General features: G+C 33.5%; 1 protein-coding gene across 1 annotated transcript in view; it reads left to right on the forward strand.

Annotated features, from left to right (window-relative positions):
- Nucleotides 1–751: 751 nt before the first annotated feature.
- The window catches only part of mei-P26 (E3 ubiquitin-protein ligase meiotic P26), a 104,864-nt gene continuing 85,708 nt past the window's right edge, over nucleotides 752–19,907 (forward strand). Inside the window, exons 1-5 of the mRNA XM_089099162.1 lie at nucleotides 752–890; nucleotides 9,065–9,280; nucleotides 12,356–12,533; nucleotides 14,657–14,842; nucleotides 18,681–18,821. Of these exons, the coding sequence (XP_088955288.1) occupies nucleotides 9,159–9,280; nucleotides 12,356–12,533; nucleotides 14,657–14,842; nucleotides 18,681–18,821 (627 nt within the window). The 5' untranslated portion in view covers nucleotides 752–890; nucleotides 9,065–9,158. The remainder of the gene's footprint in view (nucleotides 891–9,064; nucleotides 9,281–12,355; nucleotides 12,534–14,656; nucleotides 14,843–18,680; nucleotides 18,822–19,907) is intronic.

The raw sequence follows: 19,907 nt of genomic DNA on the forward strand, positions 1-19,907 counted from the left end.
ATGAATCCTGAAGGTAGTTTTTCTACGAGAAAGTATATATATAAGCCTATTTTCGGGTCTAAATACGCTGGTAAAGAATTTGCTACCGAAGAGCGTGAATTAGGAAGCAAAAAGGGCAAAAGGTTTAGCCACGGATCTGAAATACCATGTTGTTGTACCAAAAGCCGTTCTTAAGGGAGGGGGGGGGCGACTGGGAAATTTCCCAATTTGATTCGGATTTTTGTTTATATTTGATTCCGGAGGGGCGCAATAATTAATTTTGCCCCTGGTGCCACAAGCGCTAGGATCGGCTCTGATTGTATTATTATCGTCCCAAAGATTTTGTGTTCTTTTTTCAAGTTTTAGGTAATTTTGTTCCTTAAAAGCATTTCATAATGAAAAAAGTTGCAAACTATAAGGATAACCAGAGTGTTGTTCTTAGAAAAAGTAGCTAAAAACTTTTCATCCTCACTTGGTATGGAAAAGAACTTCGTCTTATTCGTTTTAGGTTAATTTTGTTGGAATGTAGCGAATTGCAATTTTAACCAATACTTTTGGTTTGACAGATTGAACCTAAAACTGAAATAAAAGAAAATGGTATTTCAGTTCATGCGCTAGGATTGGTAAATTTTAATGGGTAAAAGTAGTTCTTTTGAAAGTGTACGCGGCGACCCTTATGGTTGCAATTTGGATTCATCCTTGATGCAAGGAAATGACAAAAAAGTCTGAACCAAACCTAAGCATGGCTTTCGGTCCTTATTCGACAAGAAAAGAAGATCAAAGCTAGCTCTACTTCATTTCTTTGAACCCAAGAAAATTTATGATGTTAATCCGTCAATTCCTATGGAATATGTGAATTTCTCAGCTTGTTCGTTAGTGGTTCTTATATGGAGAAGTAAAAATTATTTATTGTAAGCAAAAGCCTTCATCCTTTGTTTTGATTGTAGAATTTCTTGCTTTGGCTTTGAATTGTCTATTAGCCTAATCTGTGTTTTGTATGTTAAGACTTACCTTTTTTCATAATTGATGTGTGCAAATTACATACATAAGTTGAAGAGTGTAAAACTAGGTGAGAGAGGCATTTGGCAAAATCTTGTAACTGTTGCTAGACCCCAGATAGGCTAGATGAGCAGAACACTAAGGCCAATACTTAATGTTATATAAGTTAAGGCAAGAAATTAAGCCTGCACAGGAACAGAAGGTAAAATTCTACTTTTGGCTATCTTGGAAAGGAGTTAGGTTAGGAAAATGAAACTTTCAAGGATGGGTCTACAGACTAAAGTATTTCTTGGGAAGGCATTTTGAAGCACCTGTCTCCACTTCTCCCTGTAAAGGGTCTTGACCTTTGATGACCTTTAAAAATCTGTTTGTTATAAAAATGAAAAATGAAACCTTCTAAAATAGATCTTCTGCTTAAAATGAAGTCCAACAAAATTGTTTTCAGCTTCACAACTTTGCTCAATCCTGATTTATAGAGTTTTAAAGATATGCAAATACATTTCCTAAATTTTGAAAATTAACATTGAAATGGCTTAAAATACTACTCAAATAACAGAATTGCATTTTCAGAACTAAAGCCAGAGAAAAAGAATCATATAGCCTAACTGAAAATTAAGTTAAAATGTTGTTTTGCTAAAATTTCAATAGATATAGACCTGTCATGTAGGTAAATTTCAGGACCCTCTAGAGAGAGAAAGAGAGGAGATAAGTACTTCAAAATACCTTCCCAGGACATAGGCCTATTTTAGCCTGTAGACCCATCCCTGAAAGTTTCATTTTCCGAACCTAACCCCTTTCCAAGATAGGTAAAAGTAACTAAAGTAGAATTTTACTGAACAAAAAAAATCCATTTGGCTCCCTAGTAAATACTTTTCATCTTCAATTAATATGATAGCTTAGATAGAATATAGGCTAGCCTAAACATAAACCTGCCACTTGATATGCCTGATCCCACTTAGGCCATAGGGTCTAGGCCTGCTTATTGTCACCAATATAGCTATGGGTAAGTTTTTAGCAGTTCATATTATTGACTCGCAAATAAAGTAAACATACCACTCAATGCCTTTTTTATGCTCATTAGGCTACAAGTATAATCATTTTTGTCAGAAATGAATTTTAATCCCCCCCCCCCTGATGGTTTCATATTCTCACTTGATAATATACAGGATAAATATTAACCAGGTTATCATGTTACCTTAAATTACAGCTTGGAGCAAATAAAAGGATTTTTCATCCTTGTAATGCTCCATTATGACTTCTGTAGATTATTTGCTGCATTTGGGCTAAGGACTCAACAGCCTCCTGTTATAGGCTACAGGAACTTTTGTTGTAGCCATTCTTTGTCAAGATTTTGCTTGAATGCACCTGTTGAATCAGCAGCCACTGTAAATTCAGAGAGTTGATTCCACAAGTTTGTTACTTGTTGGCTGAAGAAATGGCTCCTTTTGTGGATTATGGAGCATTTTTTGAAGATTTTCTTGGAATGCCCTCTAGTCACAGAAGATTCCAGGGGGGGACAAGGAGACCAGGGAGAACATTTTTGGAAATAGTTTTGTGGCCCATAAAAATGTTGCCATGTTTCCTCCAGTATGCAAGAGTAGGAAGCTTCAAGTAATGTAGACACTCTTTGTATAGCATTTGTTTGCTCATTCAACCATGTTGGTTGCTCTTTGCTGTACTCCTTCTAGTTTTGTTTTGTCCTTCTTGAAATAGGGTTGTTTCCTTTGATTATTATACCCTTTAAAACCATCTAAAATAATATTATGGTAAAATATACACTAGATCAAACAGAGACAAATTATGAACTGAGAAGATAACTTGTTGGTCCTAGTTTACAGTTACTACTCATTAGAAGGAAAGCCTATAACACTTAAAAAAGAACTTTAAAAACTTCTAAAATGCTAACATTATTTCTAAAAACACTTAACTATAAAATTTTGGAAACAACTTCAACAAATTTCAAAATACTTATATCCTTCCTGAAAGTGCTTCACTTTACTTTAACTTCTCCTCCCCCTCCCCCCTCCCTAATGTGCAAATATGTAACCCAAATTGTATATTTTCAGTGCATTTTTCTTGGCATCACTTTTTCTTCTAGCAGTTACATCAATGAATTCAAGAAACAGAAAAATGCATAGAGAGTATATAATTGGTTTAAATCTTGGTATATTAGGTGGTGGGTGTAAAGTAAAGCAAAGTGCTCTGAGGAATGATATAAGTAAATTGTTTAAAGTTGTTATTAGAATTCAAAAGGGTTTCATTCTGAGGTGGGAATAATTGTAAGCTAGGACCAACCAGATTAATATAGGATCTAGAAGATATGAATACAGAAGACCTGTATTCATTTAATATAAGAAGTAAATGATTAGGGCTATATATGGGACCATGAGATGGGGAGAAAAGTGCATTTGTGAGTGAATTGATTAGTATAGTTGGAAGAACATACTCAAAGGAATTAAGTAATGCTTACCTTGTCCCTATGTCAGTTATGGAATCTTGCATATATTTATTAAATAATACAAAATTAGCAACCTTTATAAACTTAAGTCTATATCTTAACCAATTTGGGAGAGGATAAGGCGTATTTTCAAGTGTAGTGCTTAGTATATTTAGAATCAGTATCAAAATATGCATTGAGTACATTATTATGTTTTGCTTTTTCCTAGTATAATCAAGGAAACTCAACTGACTCAAAATAAAATCAACCAATTCCATGCTGTTCTATCCTCTTTGCAAATGTAGTAAAGATTGTTGTTGTCTTTCTCTCTCAGTCTTCTAATGGATCATTTTTAGGGCCCAACCAATATGGATTTTTGGGGTCTAATACTGATGCTGATGTATTGATACCACAGCAATATGATACTAATATAATTTGCTAATAAGTTCCTCTAGAGAAAAATAACTTACATAAAGTTTAAAGCCTGCACTCTCTGCCATATTCATATTCACATATTTTCTCTGTGGTCTATTGCACACCAAATAACAGTCTCAATAATTTTCTGTGGATTCCAAATAGTGCAAAACAGATTTCTTTAGAAAAGATTTAGAAAAACAATTAAACCCAATAAAGTTCTTATCTAGCCATACTGGATACAGGAGTGCAGCTAGGGTTTGAAGTTTGGAGGAGAGATCTAAAGAATGTTTGAACAAAATCATTGAGGATGCCAACAACTGCAGACACATAAGCTAAATTTCCAAGCAACACCCCTGACTAGATATCATGGTTTTAATCAATTTAACCATGGATCTTTCACCCATGCAAGTGAACATTCATTAAATAGAAAGGGCTGGTGTGTTCTTGAACTCACCCTACATTTCAAACATTGCTGCATCAGGTGTGTATTGACAACAAACATACTTTGACTTCATTTGACTCATCTCTGCTACTCTCTCCAGCATGGTTAGACCTAGCTGATGGCTCTGCCCCCAATGAATAGACAAGCAAAAATTACCTGAGGAAATTGGGTGCCATCTTCTGGATAAGTTGTATAAAAAAATTGGCTAATATCTATTTTTTTCTGATATCTGATAATGACACTGACCCCCTTATCAGCCCAATAATGTTGGCTGGCTGATATATCAGTTGGGCCCTAGTCATAATCATGTTCTGGTCTTTAAAAGGCACAAGGGGCATGAATCTTACTCATGTTAATTTCTGCTCATTTTGAGTTTGACTTGGTCATTTATTGTAATTTCTGTGTTTGGGGTTTCATTTATGTATTGATGTTTATTTGAGGTATTTTTCACTTGGAAGATTATTTCTGTTTATTATTATTGACATAATCTTTTTCATAAAAATGAAAATAATATTTTAAATCTTTGAAATTTTTTTTCTATAAGAATCCATAGTTTGGCTTGCTGTTTGTGTGTTCAGGAAAAAATTTCTAACAATATACTCCCTTTTGAAAATCTAGACACAAATAACATTGTTTAATTTTGTTTTATACCTCCTCAAGTTGACCTGAAAAATTAAACTGATTGCCGTTCCCCAAGAACCTTATCTTCTTTGACAACCTGGATACACTTACACTCTTTTGATTGAGTTAAATTGTATGAACAGATGAAGTGATAGTAGTAGCCCTGAAAGTTTCAACTTGATGCTGTCAGTTGTTCTTGGGATATTGCTGAGATTACTTGTTGGTGACCAGCATAAACACACTGCCTTTTGATTTAGTTTTAAAGCATAATGGGCAAATTGTACAAGTGGGGGGGGGGTTAACCTACCCAATATCCCTGGGAACATAATTACTGGACCGTTCAAATATGCTGAACAAAAGGGCTGTCTCAAAATTTTCATTGGGTAGGTGTGAAAAATTAATGGTCTTGGGAGGAAGGTTGCTTGCCCTTCAATCACTTTTGACTCTTAAAGAAGGCACTAGATCTTTCAGTTTTCAGTTGAATTAGCTCTTTTAAAAGTTTCTATCATAGTTCTATCTGTGATAGCACTGCACTGCCTATGATATTGCTTACATGCCCTTTTGAAAACCTAAATGCATATATATTTTTTTTGTTTAACTGAAACTCCCTCAATAAGTTTCAACCCTAATACTCTTAGCATCATTAATTGTAGCAATCATAGTAGGAGTATTAATATTATACACATAGCGTCTTCTGGCAAGTACTAATTCCACCACAAATTACCCTGAAAGGTCCAACTTGATAATGTAATCTGTTCTCAAGACATGTTTTAATGTCTTGAAACATGTTGCTGTTTCATCCTTTTGACAATCAGCATGATGATAGTTTGTTTTAATTTAGTTCAACATCCACCTAAATGCTCCTAGAAAGCTTCACCTTAACACCCATAGCTTGGGTAGTGGCAATAGCAGTATGAATGAACCTTTGGTTTTAGTCAACCTCCCCTTCAACACATGCTGAAAGTTTCAACTTAATACCAAAAACCACTCCAGAAGCATTGCTGATGCACCTTCTTGACAATCTGCATGTACATTGTTATTTCGATTTAGTTCAATACTCTTTCAGTACACCCCATTTTTTGCCTTAATACCCATAGCTTTAGTAGCAGTAGTAGTAGTACCAGGATTAATAGTAGTAGACTTAGCTTTTGTAGCAGTAGTAGTATGAGTAGAAGCAGTAGCATTAGGATGCAAATATTGTCTTTTGGATAGTTCAACATCCTCCACAGCAAGTCCTGTAAGTTTCAATTTCACATACCAAACTGTTCTGAAGATACTGCTGATATGCCCTTTTGACAACCTGCCTACAGACAGCATGTTGTGATTCAGTTCACCATCCCCCCTCAGTATTCCCTGAAAATTTTTACCTTCATAACCTTAGGCATAGTTCTAATGGTAATCTCAGTAGTAGTATTAGTGCTAGTAGTAGTATTAATAGCAATAGCACTAGTACTAGCAACAGTAGTAGTATTAACTTTGTCTTTTGTTCAGTTGAATATCCCCTCATCAAGTTGTGCAAGTTTCAACTTGATATAGTTAGCTGTTGCTATGGCATTGCTGATGTGCCCTTTTGATAACTTGTATACTAACATAATTCCTGAAATTTTTATTTTAATGCTCTTAGCCTTACAAGTAGTTGGAATAGAAGTAGCAATTGGAGTAGTAGTAGATTCTCAACTGGTTTCTGGCTGGACGAATTTTCAGGATGGTGCCTTCTTTAAGGTGTGTGGCATTCCCCCCTAAGTTTTCTGATTCCTTCAAATATATCTTTGAATTGTTAAATAGTGTTGTTGATATTTGTTTCTTTAGGTTTGCTTACATTCATGACCAGTTTGACTAGATTCAGATCAACACTTTATCTGAACCCTAGAATAGGAACAAAATCAGTTTTGACTAAATAGATCTGTAGCTTCAATGCTACTTGGAACTGGTAGCTGCCTGTGACTTGACATGTTCCTCTGTCTGGGTTGTGGTAGCTTTATGGTGTCAAAGTACTTAACAGGAAGTATATTTGCCTGAGTCCCAGTTTCTGATTTGAATCAAACTAGTTTTGTCATTTAGGTTCTGAGTGATGAATGTCTCATCTCTACTGTTGGACTGTTCCACCATATGTTTTGTTCTTTTCTTGATCCATGAATGTGAATATTTAAAAAATTTCATGTCCCTTGTCACCTGTCCAGATTAGGAGGTATGCAAACATTGTTTTTCCTGTCTTTCCTGAGAGTGGTCCATCAAACATTAGATTGACATGTTTCTCAAATCTCTTCCTTTCATTTGCCAGGCATGGGGCATTCCAGTTGATGGTTGGTTGTTTGACATCAATGGTAAAGGCTGTCTTCTCTTCTCATCTATGGTTGCTGAGTGGCTGATTAATTTGTAAGGCTGACTGGCAATCCCACTTCTGACTCCATGTAATGATTTTGAGATTATTCTTCATTAAACCCAGGCACCTATTAATAAAACACATAAGCAAAAGTGGAGCAAGCAAATAAACAAAAGCAAGCAAAGCAACATCACATATTACTACAATGGCTTAGAAAAAACTTCAGATGAATACAGCAACCTGACAAGATTTTTATTGTTTTCTGGTTTCCAAAATAAAATCTCGTTACAGAAGAGATTGCATTGTTTCAATTTGGATAATATTGCAATAATAGTTCCAGAATCTTGTTTGTATAAATCTGGATTTAAACATGCTTTCTACTTAGCAAAATATTCCTTACAGTTGTGTACAGTGAGAACTTACATGAAAATTTATTAGAAAAGCTGGCCCACATGCAAGTTGCAACTACCATTTATGACTTTTAGGTGGAACTGGGTTTTCACATATGTCTTTACAATAATTGTTTTTAAGGCTTCTTTATATTTCTGTTTAAAAAAAAACAACAACAAAGATTTGGTATTATGTTTTTCATAATGCCAAAAAAAAGCCAAGGCAAAAGTTAAAGGTCTAATAAAAAAAAACGTAATTTTACAAAGGTACTAATTCTAATTTAAGGTCATTTAAAATGTTTAAGGGGTTGATTGATGAAATTGAAGCACAAATAAATGTGATTAAAAAACTAGTGAAAGTGAGAATCACAACAGCTAAAGAGAAAGGCATAAAAAAAACATCAGCAAGAATCACATTGAATTGTAAACAAAATTTTGAACAGTGGTCTGTGTTTGGAAACTAGGAAAAATATGTTTGTTATCTATAATGCCCTAAGAAAGTAAATGAGATGACGTATGAATCTAAACTGCTAAAGCAATAAAATAAAATTCAAAATAGGGATAAAATCCTTTTTAATAGACAGTGTATAGAAATTCACAAAAAATACCAGATATTTCGGTCACATATACAGTGACCATCATCAGTAGTAAAAGTAAAGCAGTTTTACTACTGATGACAGTCACTGTATATATGACCAAAATATCTGGTATTTTTTTGTGAATTTCTATAAACTGTCTATTAAAAAGGATTTTGTTCCTAGTTTGAACTTTTATTTTATTGTCATGGAAAGGCAGTGTGGTCTCCAAAATTATCAAATGCTAAAGCATAAGGCATAGAAAAAAGTTTCAGAGGTAAAGATGAACAAAAACGGATAATGAAATCTATGATTGGAAAACAAGGAACAGTGATGACTGGATCCTGAATCCATATACAGACTGCTGAGTGCTGGGGCCCAGCTAGCTAAACCTGGCTTAACCCAAGTGTACATAATATTTTGTTAGTATCAAAAAAGCAACAATTGATTTTGAGTCATACCAAAGACCAAAGAGACAAAGAAGAAAAATCAAGTAAATCAGAGCAACTGCTTTCTAAGTGTATTTTAACATATTCTTCAAATTGAAATATAAATGAAAGAATAAAAAAGAGAAAAAAAAAATCTTGAAAGAAACAAAATCATTGGCAGGATATCTGTACAAAGAGAGAGTATCTCTCCCAGGTAGTATTGGTTGAAAGCACTACCTGAGCAAAATATTAATGTTTGGACTAAAAGATTTTCTGTGATTTCTGAATACTTTCTGAAAACTTACAGTCAGAAACCTAATTGACAAAATTTGGTTTTTGAAATTATTTCAGAAACTTTCTGATCGTTTTCTTTATTTTTCTTGAGCTTATCCAGACAAACCCACAAAGAACTAAAAAATGATATTTCATGTTATTAACATCTATAATTTTTCAGGTGCTCAAGTATCAACTACCTCATTTCTACCTAAATTTAGAAAATAGTGCTGTTTAATGACATTCTTGTCAGTTAGTTCCCATACCAGTGAAGAATGACTTCTTCAATCAATGAAAGCGACTTGGGAGATCTCTTAGAACTGTATTCTGGATCTGAAGTGAAGTTTGATGCTTTAGAAGACGAAACGGAGTTAGAACGTATTTGTGGAATTTGCAAGTAAGCAGGAAAATTTATACCTACCCCCTCCTTTCATTTAGATTGACTGTAGTCATTTTTATGGGAAGTTAAACCATGTAGAAAAAGTTGTTACCCAATTCTTTAGTTGCTAGAGCCCTGCAAGGGATATATGATGCATTTAGTTTTATTGTATATGATTTCTGATTATTGCTTTTACTTTCGAAATTTCTGGATTTTTTTTAAATCGTTTTTTTTTTTCAAATTCTGCCACTTATGGGTTTCCGCATGCATGCCGGACGTAATAAGTTGGCGTTTGAAAAATATACCCTTCCAGTGGACACACTGCTTTCATATACTGTATGCTGTAAACACCAATAACAAAATGCGCCTTCTTATCCCCCCCCTCTTTCCTAGCTTCCGCACCTTATCAGCAACAATTATCCTTGATTGTGATACAGTTTTATGTTTAAGTAATGGTGCCAACTCAGTAGTTAAAAAAAGTAGGTTATACTATTCAAGACCCCTTATGCCATATTGGCACTGAAGGCAACATTTCATCTGCTTTATCTCCATTGAACCTCTGCTCTTTACTGTTAAATTGTTATTCTCCTTTTAGAGTCAACTCTATAAGAGCTTAACATCTTCTTAACGTACTAAGTTTTTGTAGCATTTTCGTTGTGCAACAAATGCAGCATTATTCTCTCTACCATAACCAAGAATTGTCTCTCTGTTTTGATATTCGCACATCTGTATGACTGAAATGCCCCTCTGAAAAGGTCCAGTAGATGACAATATATTGCTTTGTACAACACTTTTTGCTGAAAAATTCTGTTTTTAGAGCTGAATCTCATGGGGAGTCATTTTGAATAATTCTTATAAAGTGTTCCTTACTATGTCCCTTCCTTCTTCTCTATGGCTTGTTGAAGCACTCCTCCCCTGAAATATTTGGCCCCAAAGTACATTTGTTTTGTTGCAATTTTGCATACTTTGACTGGGGCTTGACTGTCATCAGTTTATTGTTCTGCAGTATTTTAGAATTCAAAATCAATTCTGTTTATATCAGTTATGAATCCCCTTAGTAAATTACTAGAACCCACGAAGGGACATAGTGTCTCAATGAATGCATAGTTATTCTTATGTTTTATTCTATTTTTTTCTCTTTATCTTTAGTTTACTTATATTTTCATTAATTTGAATATTTTCTTGTTAGAGACTCAACATTAATTTTTACTATTGTCTAATATTAATACTCACTCCTAGGCTGTTCTATGTATAATGTGTTTGTTTTTGGCTGCTTTCATTGATGTTGGGCCAGTGGTGTAGCTGGGGGGGGGGCAAAAGGGGACGGCTCTCCCCAGGTGTAGTCACTAGGGGAGGGGGGCAAACTGACGTTTCTTGTTGTTTTTTGTTTGCCTATATTGTGGTAATGATGATGTGCGTGTGTGTGTGTGTGTGTGTTCCATGGTCTTTGTTTACCTCTATAGGGATTTGCCTTTTTGACTGACTTTTCTCACCTCTTTTCAATGTCTATTCGCATGGTTACATTTGTTGTCGTATGTGGTATAATCCTAAATAGCTGCACTTCTAGCACTGTATAGGTTTTCTTCAGTGCAAATAAACCAAGTATTACAATTTGGCAAAATAAGCACAAATCCTGTTTCACTAAAGTTTTCATTAATGTTCTACTGATTATTATCCAAGACAATTAAAAATTTTCATTCTGAATACTAGGAATTCCATTTAGAGTTTATTTCTCTTTCGGAAGTTGCTAATTTTGAGCCAATCTTGTACAGACTTGTCAAAATTACAAAGATGCCCTTGTGTTTTTGAACAACCCCGAGCACTGAGAGACCATCCCTCCTTCTCCCCTTGTATGCGGAAAAACTGGTTTCAAATAAGAAGAGAAAACCCAAAACTTGATTTACATTCCCCCCCCCCTTTCCTGTGTGTTGTGTAACATGTAACATTTACCATAAGGAAGTATTCTTGGGCCAACTCTTTTCTTGGTGTTTATAAATGACCTAGGGGACAACCTTGTGAAAAACCTCACCATTTTGCGGATGACACAACAACAAAAACATCAGTCGCATAAGACGAAGATCCCAGTGAACCCCACAAGGAGCTTCAGGCTGACCTGGTGAAAATTGAGGCGTGGGAAGATGCATGGCTTGTAAGTTTTAACACCAGGACCTACCTTAGGTCTATATCTGAAATCTGCGATTTTCAAAGAATTTTTTCGGTTTTTTTTTTTATTATTATTATGAAGTTTCAAGGGTAGTTCCACATCATCACCAGTGTTGCCGCGTTAAAAATTTAAAATAAATAAGTAAAATTAATAAGTTAAATAAGTGAAATACAAACATTAACAATCTGTTGATTCTCAAAGCTACACCTTCAATGGAAAGCTACTTCTTCATAAACACTCTAATGCCATTTGTTTTTAGTCCATTATTTGCTGATGTTTTACTCACGTTTCTTTTTTTTTAAATTTAGTGCCTGCTGCTACCAAAAACTGCATATGGAGGTCTTTTTAATTAAGAATTGAATCTTAATTTTTAAGATTTGTATTGTTGTTTAAGTTCTCCTCTTCCAATTTAAACAATCATATTTCCTTTTCATTATGATTCTTTTTCTGTTTTGTATTGTTGTTTTAGTTTTCACTCTTCCAATTTAAACAATCAGATTTCCTATTCATTAGAATTCTTTTTCTGTTTTGTTGTTTAAGTTTTCACTCTTCCAATTTAAACAATCAGATTTCCTTTTCATTTCAATTCTTTTTCTGTTTTGTATTGTTCTTTAATTTTTCACTCTTCCAATTTAAACAATCAGATTTCCTATTCATTAGAATTCTTTTTCTGTTTGTATTGTTGTTTGTTTTCACCCTTCCAATTTAAACAATCAGATTTCCTATTCATTAGAATTCTTTTTCTGTTTGTATTGTTGTTTGTTTTCACCCTCCCAATTTAAACAATCAGATTTCCTATTCATTGGAATTCTTTTTCTGTTTGTATTGTTGTTTGTTTTCACCCTTCCAATTTAAACAATCTGATTTACTTTTCATTATTATTCTTTTTCTGTTTTTCTTGTATGTGAACTTACTGTGTATGTTTTTAGTGAAAATCTAAATACACCTCGATTTCTGTCATGTCTTCATGAATTTTGCGAAGAATGTTTGACAGAATTAGCTGAAGAGGGTGATATGCAAGACAAATCAAAGAAAGAAGGAGAAGCCACTTTGATGAAACCTAAACCTGCCTTATTGGAATGCCCTAAATGCAAGCAAACTACAATGGTAAGTACCTTTATACCACAGTTCATATAATTATCCAGTATGATCATTCCCTATCTCACCCATTATAAAAACCCGGACTGGGGTGCGAGTGCTCCAGAGAACGTAGAAACATAAGCGGCGTCAGATCTTTTCATGGGTAGACAAGTCAGACGCGAAACAATCGAAAACAAGTGGAAACCCGCTATTAATAACTGCACGAAGAAGTGGGAGGAGCTTTTTGTTCGCACCGAGAACGAAGACCAGAAATGATCTGCGATAAGCTCACTGGATAATTATATGAACTGTGCTTTATACAAATTCTACGCACGCACTTGTATCGTTCAATCGCGTCAACCGTGTCACTAGGCAGTTTTTTTTTTATTTTTCATTTCTTTTTTTTACAATGGTTTACATGAGAATCCAAGAATTGATTTTGTTGCAATTTATTGTGCATTGTCTTTACGCTTTGAAACATTCAAATACAAGTAGATCTGCAATTTTTTTAAAAGATATTGTCCAGAATTATCTAGGTCGCTGCTTTTATACATTAAGCGCGGCATGCGTGACATATAATTTAGTTGTATGCATTGTCTTTTTTGTAAAATAATCCACTATGGCAGCGAAAGCTGGTATATATTGTATGCTTACTGTCTTAGCTGTTAGGATCCTAAATGCAATCTGTTGTATAAAAGTTTTGACTCCTCTTAAAGGAATTTAAAGATGGCTTTCTTGGGATCACTTCTGCTGGGACCTTATAGCATAAGGGAGTTTATAAATATTAGTAAGCTTGATGCTTATGAAATAACACAAGCTCAGTAATTCATTAAAGCGTTTTGATACTGCAATAGTGTGGTGTGAAACCCTCTTCTTTGTATTATTGTAAAAAAAAAGAAAAAAAGGAGATAATAACAATAATTATTATCTATTCTTCTATCAAATATTCTACTTTTATTTGAATTTTAGATGCAGAAGCGCATATTTTCCCTACATGTAAAATATGTCGCCTTGGCCTCTATAAAGCAGTGCACGAAGATATGTAAAACTACCTTTGATAGGAACAAAAGTTAAATTTTAAATCACTCTAAAAGGAGTCAACATTTTTTGAAGGGTATTTGTAAAAATTTTGATAAAAGCTAATTGATAACTCTACTCAGATGGATTTTATTTTTTAATGATGAATAATGATTGTTAAGCAATTTAATCGCTACGTTACTTTTATTAATTTCTTAAGCAAGTACCAGCCTTGAAAGAAATGCTGTCCTCCGTTCTTAAAATATTATAAAGGTCTAAAAAATAGTAAAAGTGAAATGAAAAAAGGAAAAATAAAATATAAAAATAAAATAAAAAATGCTCTAAAGAAGCACTTTTTATCGTTAAAAGCGTGACTTGCTTTACAAATAATCACAGCCCCCACATTCTTCGAAGGTAAATTAGATTTTTCAGTCTTATTTTTTTGGTTTGAGATTCCAGTATACATTATGAGTGTAATTTTCGTGCATTATACCTTATTTATTTCTCCAATCTATTTCTTCAGAGGGTCACTATTCCAAGAGCTAGTGAGATTTAACGAAGAATGCTTTAAAAGTTTTAGCAAATGTTATTTTGTTTGTAGTTTTAATAGTAAAAAAAAAATGTTCTGTATCATTTGGCTCCTCCTAGTAACATTCATTGCTCTTGCCGTCCTCCCACTGCTGCCTCTCCATACTGTTGTCTGCTTGAGTAGCAGGACTTCAATAGCTCTTGATGGGAATCCCTGTCTATATGTGTATTAGGTAAGTAAACAAGTATGACGGCACTAGACCCTCAAAGTCGAAACCGCCGGTGTTGATCTCCGTCTCGCGGCCCTTCAGCCAGGAATTGCAATGGGGAGTTGGGGGCCAGCCATCCTTTGCTTTGCACACCCTTCCTGCTTACCTTCTTCAGATTTCTCCAGGTACCTATTAGACCTCGGTCGACTCTGGCTGAGCTTACGAGTCACGCCACTAACCCTCGTCCCAAACCAAAGAACTGGCCACGCCTGGAACCAAACCCGCGCCCCTGGGATAAAGGATTCCCAACCCAGCGCGCTATATGTGTATTGTTTGTTAGTATGAAAACTCAAATTCTGGCGTGTTTTTTAATTTATTATCATTTACTTTTTCTAGCTTGGTTCAAATGGTATCAAAGGTCTTGCTTTAGATTTGATTGCAGTGGGGCCTTCAGAAGCCCCACCCAAGGATGCTAACGGGTCATCTATCCTCTGTACCAGCTGTAAGGCGAAGGAGCCAGCTGTTGGCAGATGTGAAGACTGCTCCAACTTCCTTTGCAATAACTGTTTTACTGCTCACAAGGTTGTTTGCTCTTTTATATAATTATTCACAATAATGATGTCAATTTACGGAAATTAGGGGGGGGCAAAAAAGTATTTTTTAGAATCCAGGAAAGGGGATTTTGCTGTGTATTCAATTTCTTCAACGAAAATACCAAGTAAAAACAAGCCTTTTTTCAATGAAAATACCACGAAAAGATTTTTTTTAATCTAGGGGGTGCAGGAAAAAGATCTTGTCGGGAGAATGCCCCCCTCCCATAATTGACGCCACTGATTTACAAGATAGATTTGCGAAATCAATTATTCATTGAATTTTACTCATAGGGTTTTATATTTAATCGTTTTCAGTGATACCAGAAAAATTATGTAGATGACATTATAATGTCGATATATATAAAGGCTACCGGTGGAATAATTACATTCTAAAAATTGTTGGTTTAAGACAAAACAAAGAAATGAATATAAAAATTACAAACGGGTCTATTAAAGGAAATGAAGAGAACAAAGAACAAAAATCAAACGAATATTTCGCCCGTATAAAGCAAGGCGGCTCCAGCGTAGAAAAAACAAAAAAAATAAAAAAATAGAATCTAAAACTAAAGTAATATGAATAAAAAATATATATAAAACTATGTATATGCGAGTAATTGTATTTATGTATTTTAGTTAGTCTGTTTTAGTTATAGTGTATATATTTTTTATTTATATTATTTTAGTTTTACATTCTTGTTTTTCTTTGTTGTTTTTTTCTACGCTGAAGACGCCTTGTTTTATACGGGAAAAATATTCGTTTGATTTTTGTTCTCTTCCATTCCCTTACTGGCCATAGACCCGTTTGTCATTTCCAGAGTCATTTCTTTGTTTTTGTCATGGTTGGCTAGTTTGATTGTAGATATTTTATTGTTGGGTTAAGATAAGTCAAAATTAAGTCTTTGTTGTCAAACAGTAATCACAATACCGTCAAACAGTGAACAAAATAAAATAAAATGTGTTATCCAGAAGCTGACTTTTTAAATTTTGAAAGTCTAATATTGTGTAAAAAATTAAGCTTTAATTAAAAGTGTATAACATTAAATCTTAAAAGTTTAAATTTTAAATATTGCTTGAATCCAATGAGGATAATAGAATAAAATTATTATAGTTGTAAGACAATTATAGCTGTTAAGTTTATTAGTAGGTTTAATTATAAACTAAGTTGAATTTTAATGTGCTCTGTTAATATTTTATTAAAAAGAAGCTGACTTTTCAAATTTTAAAAGTATTATGTATTTAATTTTGTAATGTGAAAATTTTCTGGAATCTCAGAGCTGAATTATTAAATTGGTTTAAAATACCTAGATTCTGTTTTCAATTTTTGAAAACTGAAGCTTACTTAGGCATTCTTTCAACTGTGAAATTTACGTGTTGCTTCACTGAGTAATCCATCGAGTAAATTGTTCAAGATTCAAGTCCGTTAAAGCACCAATGGTATCAAAATAATAGATTGCCCTATGGGTCCTGAGGGCAATCAAAATAAAACACTCGTTGCCCCCCTGGGCGTATCTTAGGTCTATTCACACCTGAAAACCGTAATTTTATAATATACTGTCATTCTTTGAAATGTAAAATTTAAGTGTTGCTTCACTGAGGAATCCATGGATTATTTCCAAATTTGTGAAGCATTATACGGTTTATCATTTTCTTCACTGTTGCCACTGTGAACCGTGATAATAATTAAATGAAAAAAATTAATTAAGTTTGTGATTGTCTTTAGCCCGTAAAAAATTCAAGCATTGACATCTATTGACTTCCAAAGAAACTAAACCTTCAAAGGAAAACTACGCCTTTTTAAGTTGCTCTGGGGTCGTATTTTTATCACTTATTTTTTATAATTGCCTCCCCCTCTAATTCCCGACTTTCATAAATCGTTAAGACATCCATAGTTTTGCAAGTTTCACCTAACCCATTCACACAATTAGATGTTGTTTTTACTGTCCTTAGTGCTTCAAAGATTTGATTATTATAGATTTAATATTTTTATTGATTTGATATTATTATTATAATATAAAAAGATTTGATTTTTTTTATGATAAAGATTTACTATAATAAAATATAATATTATAATTATAAATTATTATAATAAAAGAAAGATTTTTATTATAATATAAAAGATTTGATATTATTATTATAATATCATAATGTAAAAAGATTTGATTTTTATTATAATAAAGATGTGTTATAATAAATTATAATATTATAATTATAAATTATTATAATAAAAGAAAGATTTTTATTATAATATAAAAAATTTGATATTATTATTAGAGGTTGTCTTAAACCTCTCTGCCTCCCCTAAAAAACAAAAATAAATATGCATAAAAGAGTCACGGTTTAGTAGAATTACGGCATGAACCTTTAAGTTTTTTCTCTTCTCCTCTTGATTGGGCCTTCCCCCCTCCCGTATTTCGTAATTACTCGATAGATATTAAGCAATATGTATTTCGCGAGTAAAAAAACTCCTATTAAGGTCACTATGTTAAATAAATGTTAATGCAATCGTAGTTAATAATAGTATTATAATGCTATAAAAATAGTTAATACTATATCGTAGTTAATATTATGTAATTAAGTGTTTACAATTCAATAGTATATACAAGTGTTTATCATAAATAATAGTGGGCTGCAGTTTGCCCCAATAGTCAAGTTCAAAGAAGTGGAAAACTGATAAAAAAGGAAACATTCAATGATCAACTTTGATAGTTGGTAGCCATCTCAGCTAAAAAGTTATTAGTTTGACAGAGGAATTAAAGAAAAAGGGATTTGTGGTACAAAACGGCAGAAACAGGTACCTTTTTGCGGCATAATCCCTTTCGCTTGAAAAGAGAACTAGAGCTTTTTATTTATGTTTTTCTTCTTGTTTGAATGAGGCCTCTCCCAATATTCTATGACCATTGCTTGGTGATACGTGCCCCGACCTGATCCCCGCTGCCGCACGATTAGGTGGCAAGGCTTTGAGCTATACCTGTAAGAAGACCCAGAAACTGTAACGTCAATTTAACGCTCTATGTGCCATCAATGGCTCGGAAGAATCTTTATCTTTATCTAAAACTCCAGTATAGACGCCAATTAAAATATCAGCTAGACGGCAAACAGTCCCTCTCCGTGGAGATGTGTTTATATATTATATTCAAGTTCATTATTGGTGGGTACAAAAAAACAATAAAAAACAAGATAAAGTACATTCTCATGCCACCGAGCATTTGAGGTTGGAGAAAAGAAGTCTGAATCTGAAAGGAAGTCTTGAAGAGATTCGAGGCGCTATTTATTGAAGAAGAAAAATCTATTAAATCACGGTTGTAGTCATAGGTCACATCGCTGTATTAAAAAGGATGTTAAAAGGGCTAAGGGCTTAATTAATCTTGGTAACTGTGTTGAAAGGTAGCAAAGTATTTTTACTTGATGTTACAATAAATTTAGTTTTTAAATATGTATTTGATTTGTTTTATTGCCCAACAGAACTTGCTTCCTGGATATTCCTTCCTATAATAATTCATGTTTAAGATTAAAGTTACATGTTTAATATAAATTATGTATACACAAGGCCATATCTAGGATTTTGTGGGGGGGGGGGTACATTTTTTTTTTAAACGCATCAAAAATGTGTTTTTTATGCATTTTTATTATGTTTTTACGAGAAGGGCAAACATTTCGGGGAATGGAGGGGGTTACACCCCATAACATGTCCCCTGGTAAATACATATCAGAAAATGTGTATGTAACATAGGCCACACTATGATTATGTCAACTTTTGTAAGAAAAAGTAACGGGTATAGCTATGGCTTATTTGTTTGTAGGAATAACTTATGTTTTTGTTTTTCCAGTATATGAGAGTTTTGGAGAATCATCGTATTTTAACGCTTGAGGAATTGCAAGCAAGTGGTCAAGTTTCCCCACCTCCCAAGTATTTCCCATGTCCAAGACATACAGACAAATCAATAGAATTTTTCTGCCTCCCTTGTCAGGTAATTTTATTTATTTTTGCTTTGATAGTACTGTACTGATAATACGTCGATTGATGCTGTTTTTAGATCATATTAATTTTTTGAATTCTTCTTATGGGAATGTTCATGTTCAAACTCGCTGCAATCTGTGCTTGTCCCGCGGACTTTGGGGGTAATTATGTAAAAAAAAAAAATCCATTTAATGTTCAAATATTATGAACAAATTGGCAATATCAAAATATTTATGGGTTATGGATGGTAGTTGGGAAAATATGGCATGAGAGGGGGTCTGCTTGCCCTGTTATTTGCAAGAGCTTTTGTCTCTGAAAAAGAACAAACAGAATCTTTAATTTCCAATTCAGGGAGCCGCCCCCAGAGTTCCTGCAATAACCCTTCCATGCAAAGTGACCAATTAAGAAAAAAAAAATCACTGAAGGGTATTGGGGTATTTACTGGGGTATCTTGGGGTCTTTAATCTTATTTTTTTGAATTCTTCTAACTTCTTCTTCTGAAATGCTAAGTCTTCTTTTCCGTATGAATTTAATTAGTAATTTGGGTCATTTACATTGATGTACTTGTGGCAGTGATAATAAATTAGTCAAGTCATCACTTTTTGCGGTCATCCTTGTTTTCTTAAAGAATATTACTAATAAAGGAAACGAAGCGTAATACTGATAATACTAATACTGAGATATGGATAATAGTGATAAAAGAATTAGTCAATAATTCGTCAAATCATTATTTGTTGTGGTCATCTCTGCTTTCTTAGAAGCTATTTTTATTTATTTTTTTTTGGTGCCGAAGTTTTTTTTTAGCTGATTCATGTTATTTTTGGATGCTGAATCAAAATATATGATCAGCCGTACTTGTTGAAATATAGCACTATCATCCACAATTAAGTTTATTGTTAAATCATTATATACCAGTGATGGAAAATCATGTAATAACTATTCTTGTATTTTGTTTATGTGTAACATGTTTTGCTTATATACTTTTGGGATGCTGATTCCAAATATGAAATCAGTTTTTCATATTTTTTTAAAATATAGCTCTATCATCCACGGTAATGGTTTAATGGTTCAAACTTAATCGTTTTATTGATTTCAC

This window comes from Artemia sp. Qi Xiang Cuo, chromosome 2, assembly GCF_049724085.1.
Source record: "Artemia sp. Qi Xiang Cuo chromosome 2, ASM4972408v1, whole genome shotgun sequence".
Classification (NCBI taxonomy): domain Eukaryota; kingdom Metazoa; phylum Arthropoda; class Branchiopoda; order Anostraca; family Artemiidae; genus Artemia; species Artemia sp. Qi Xiang Cuo.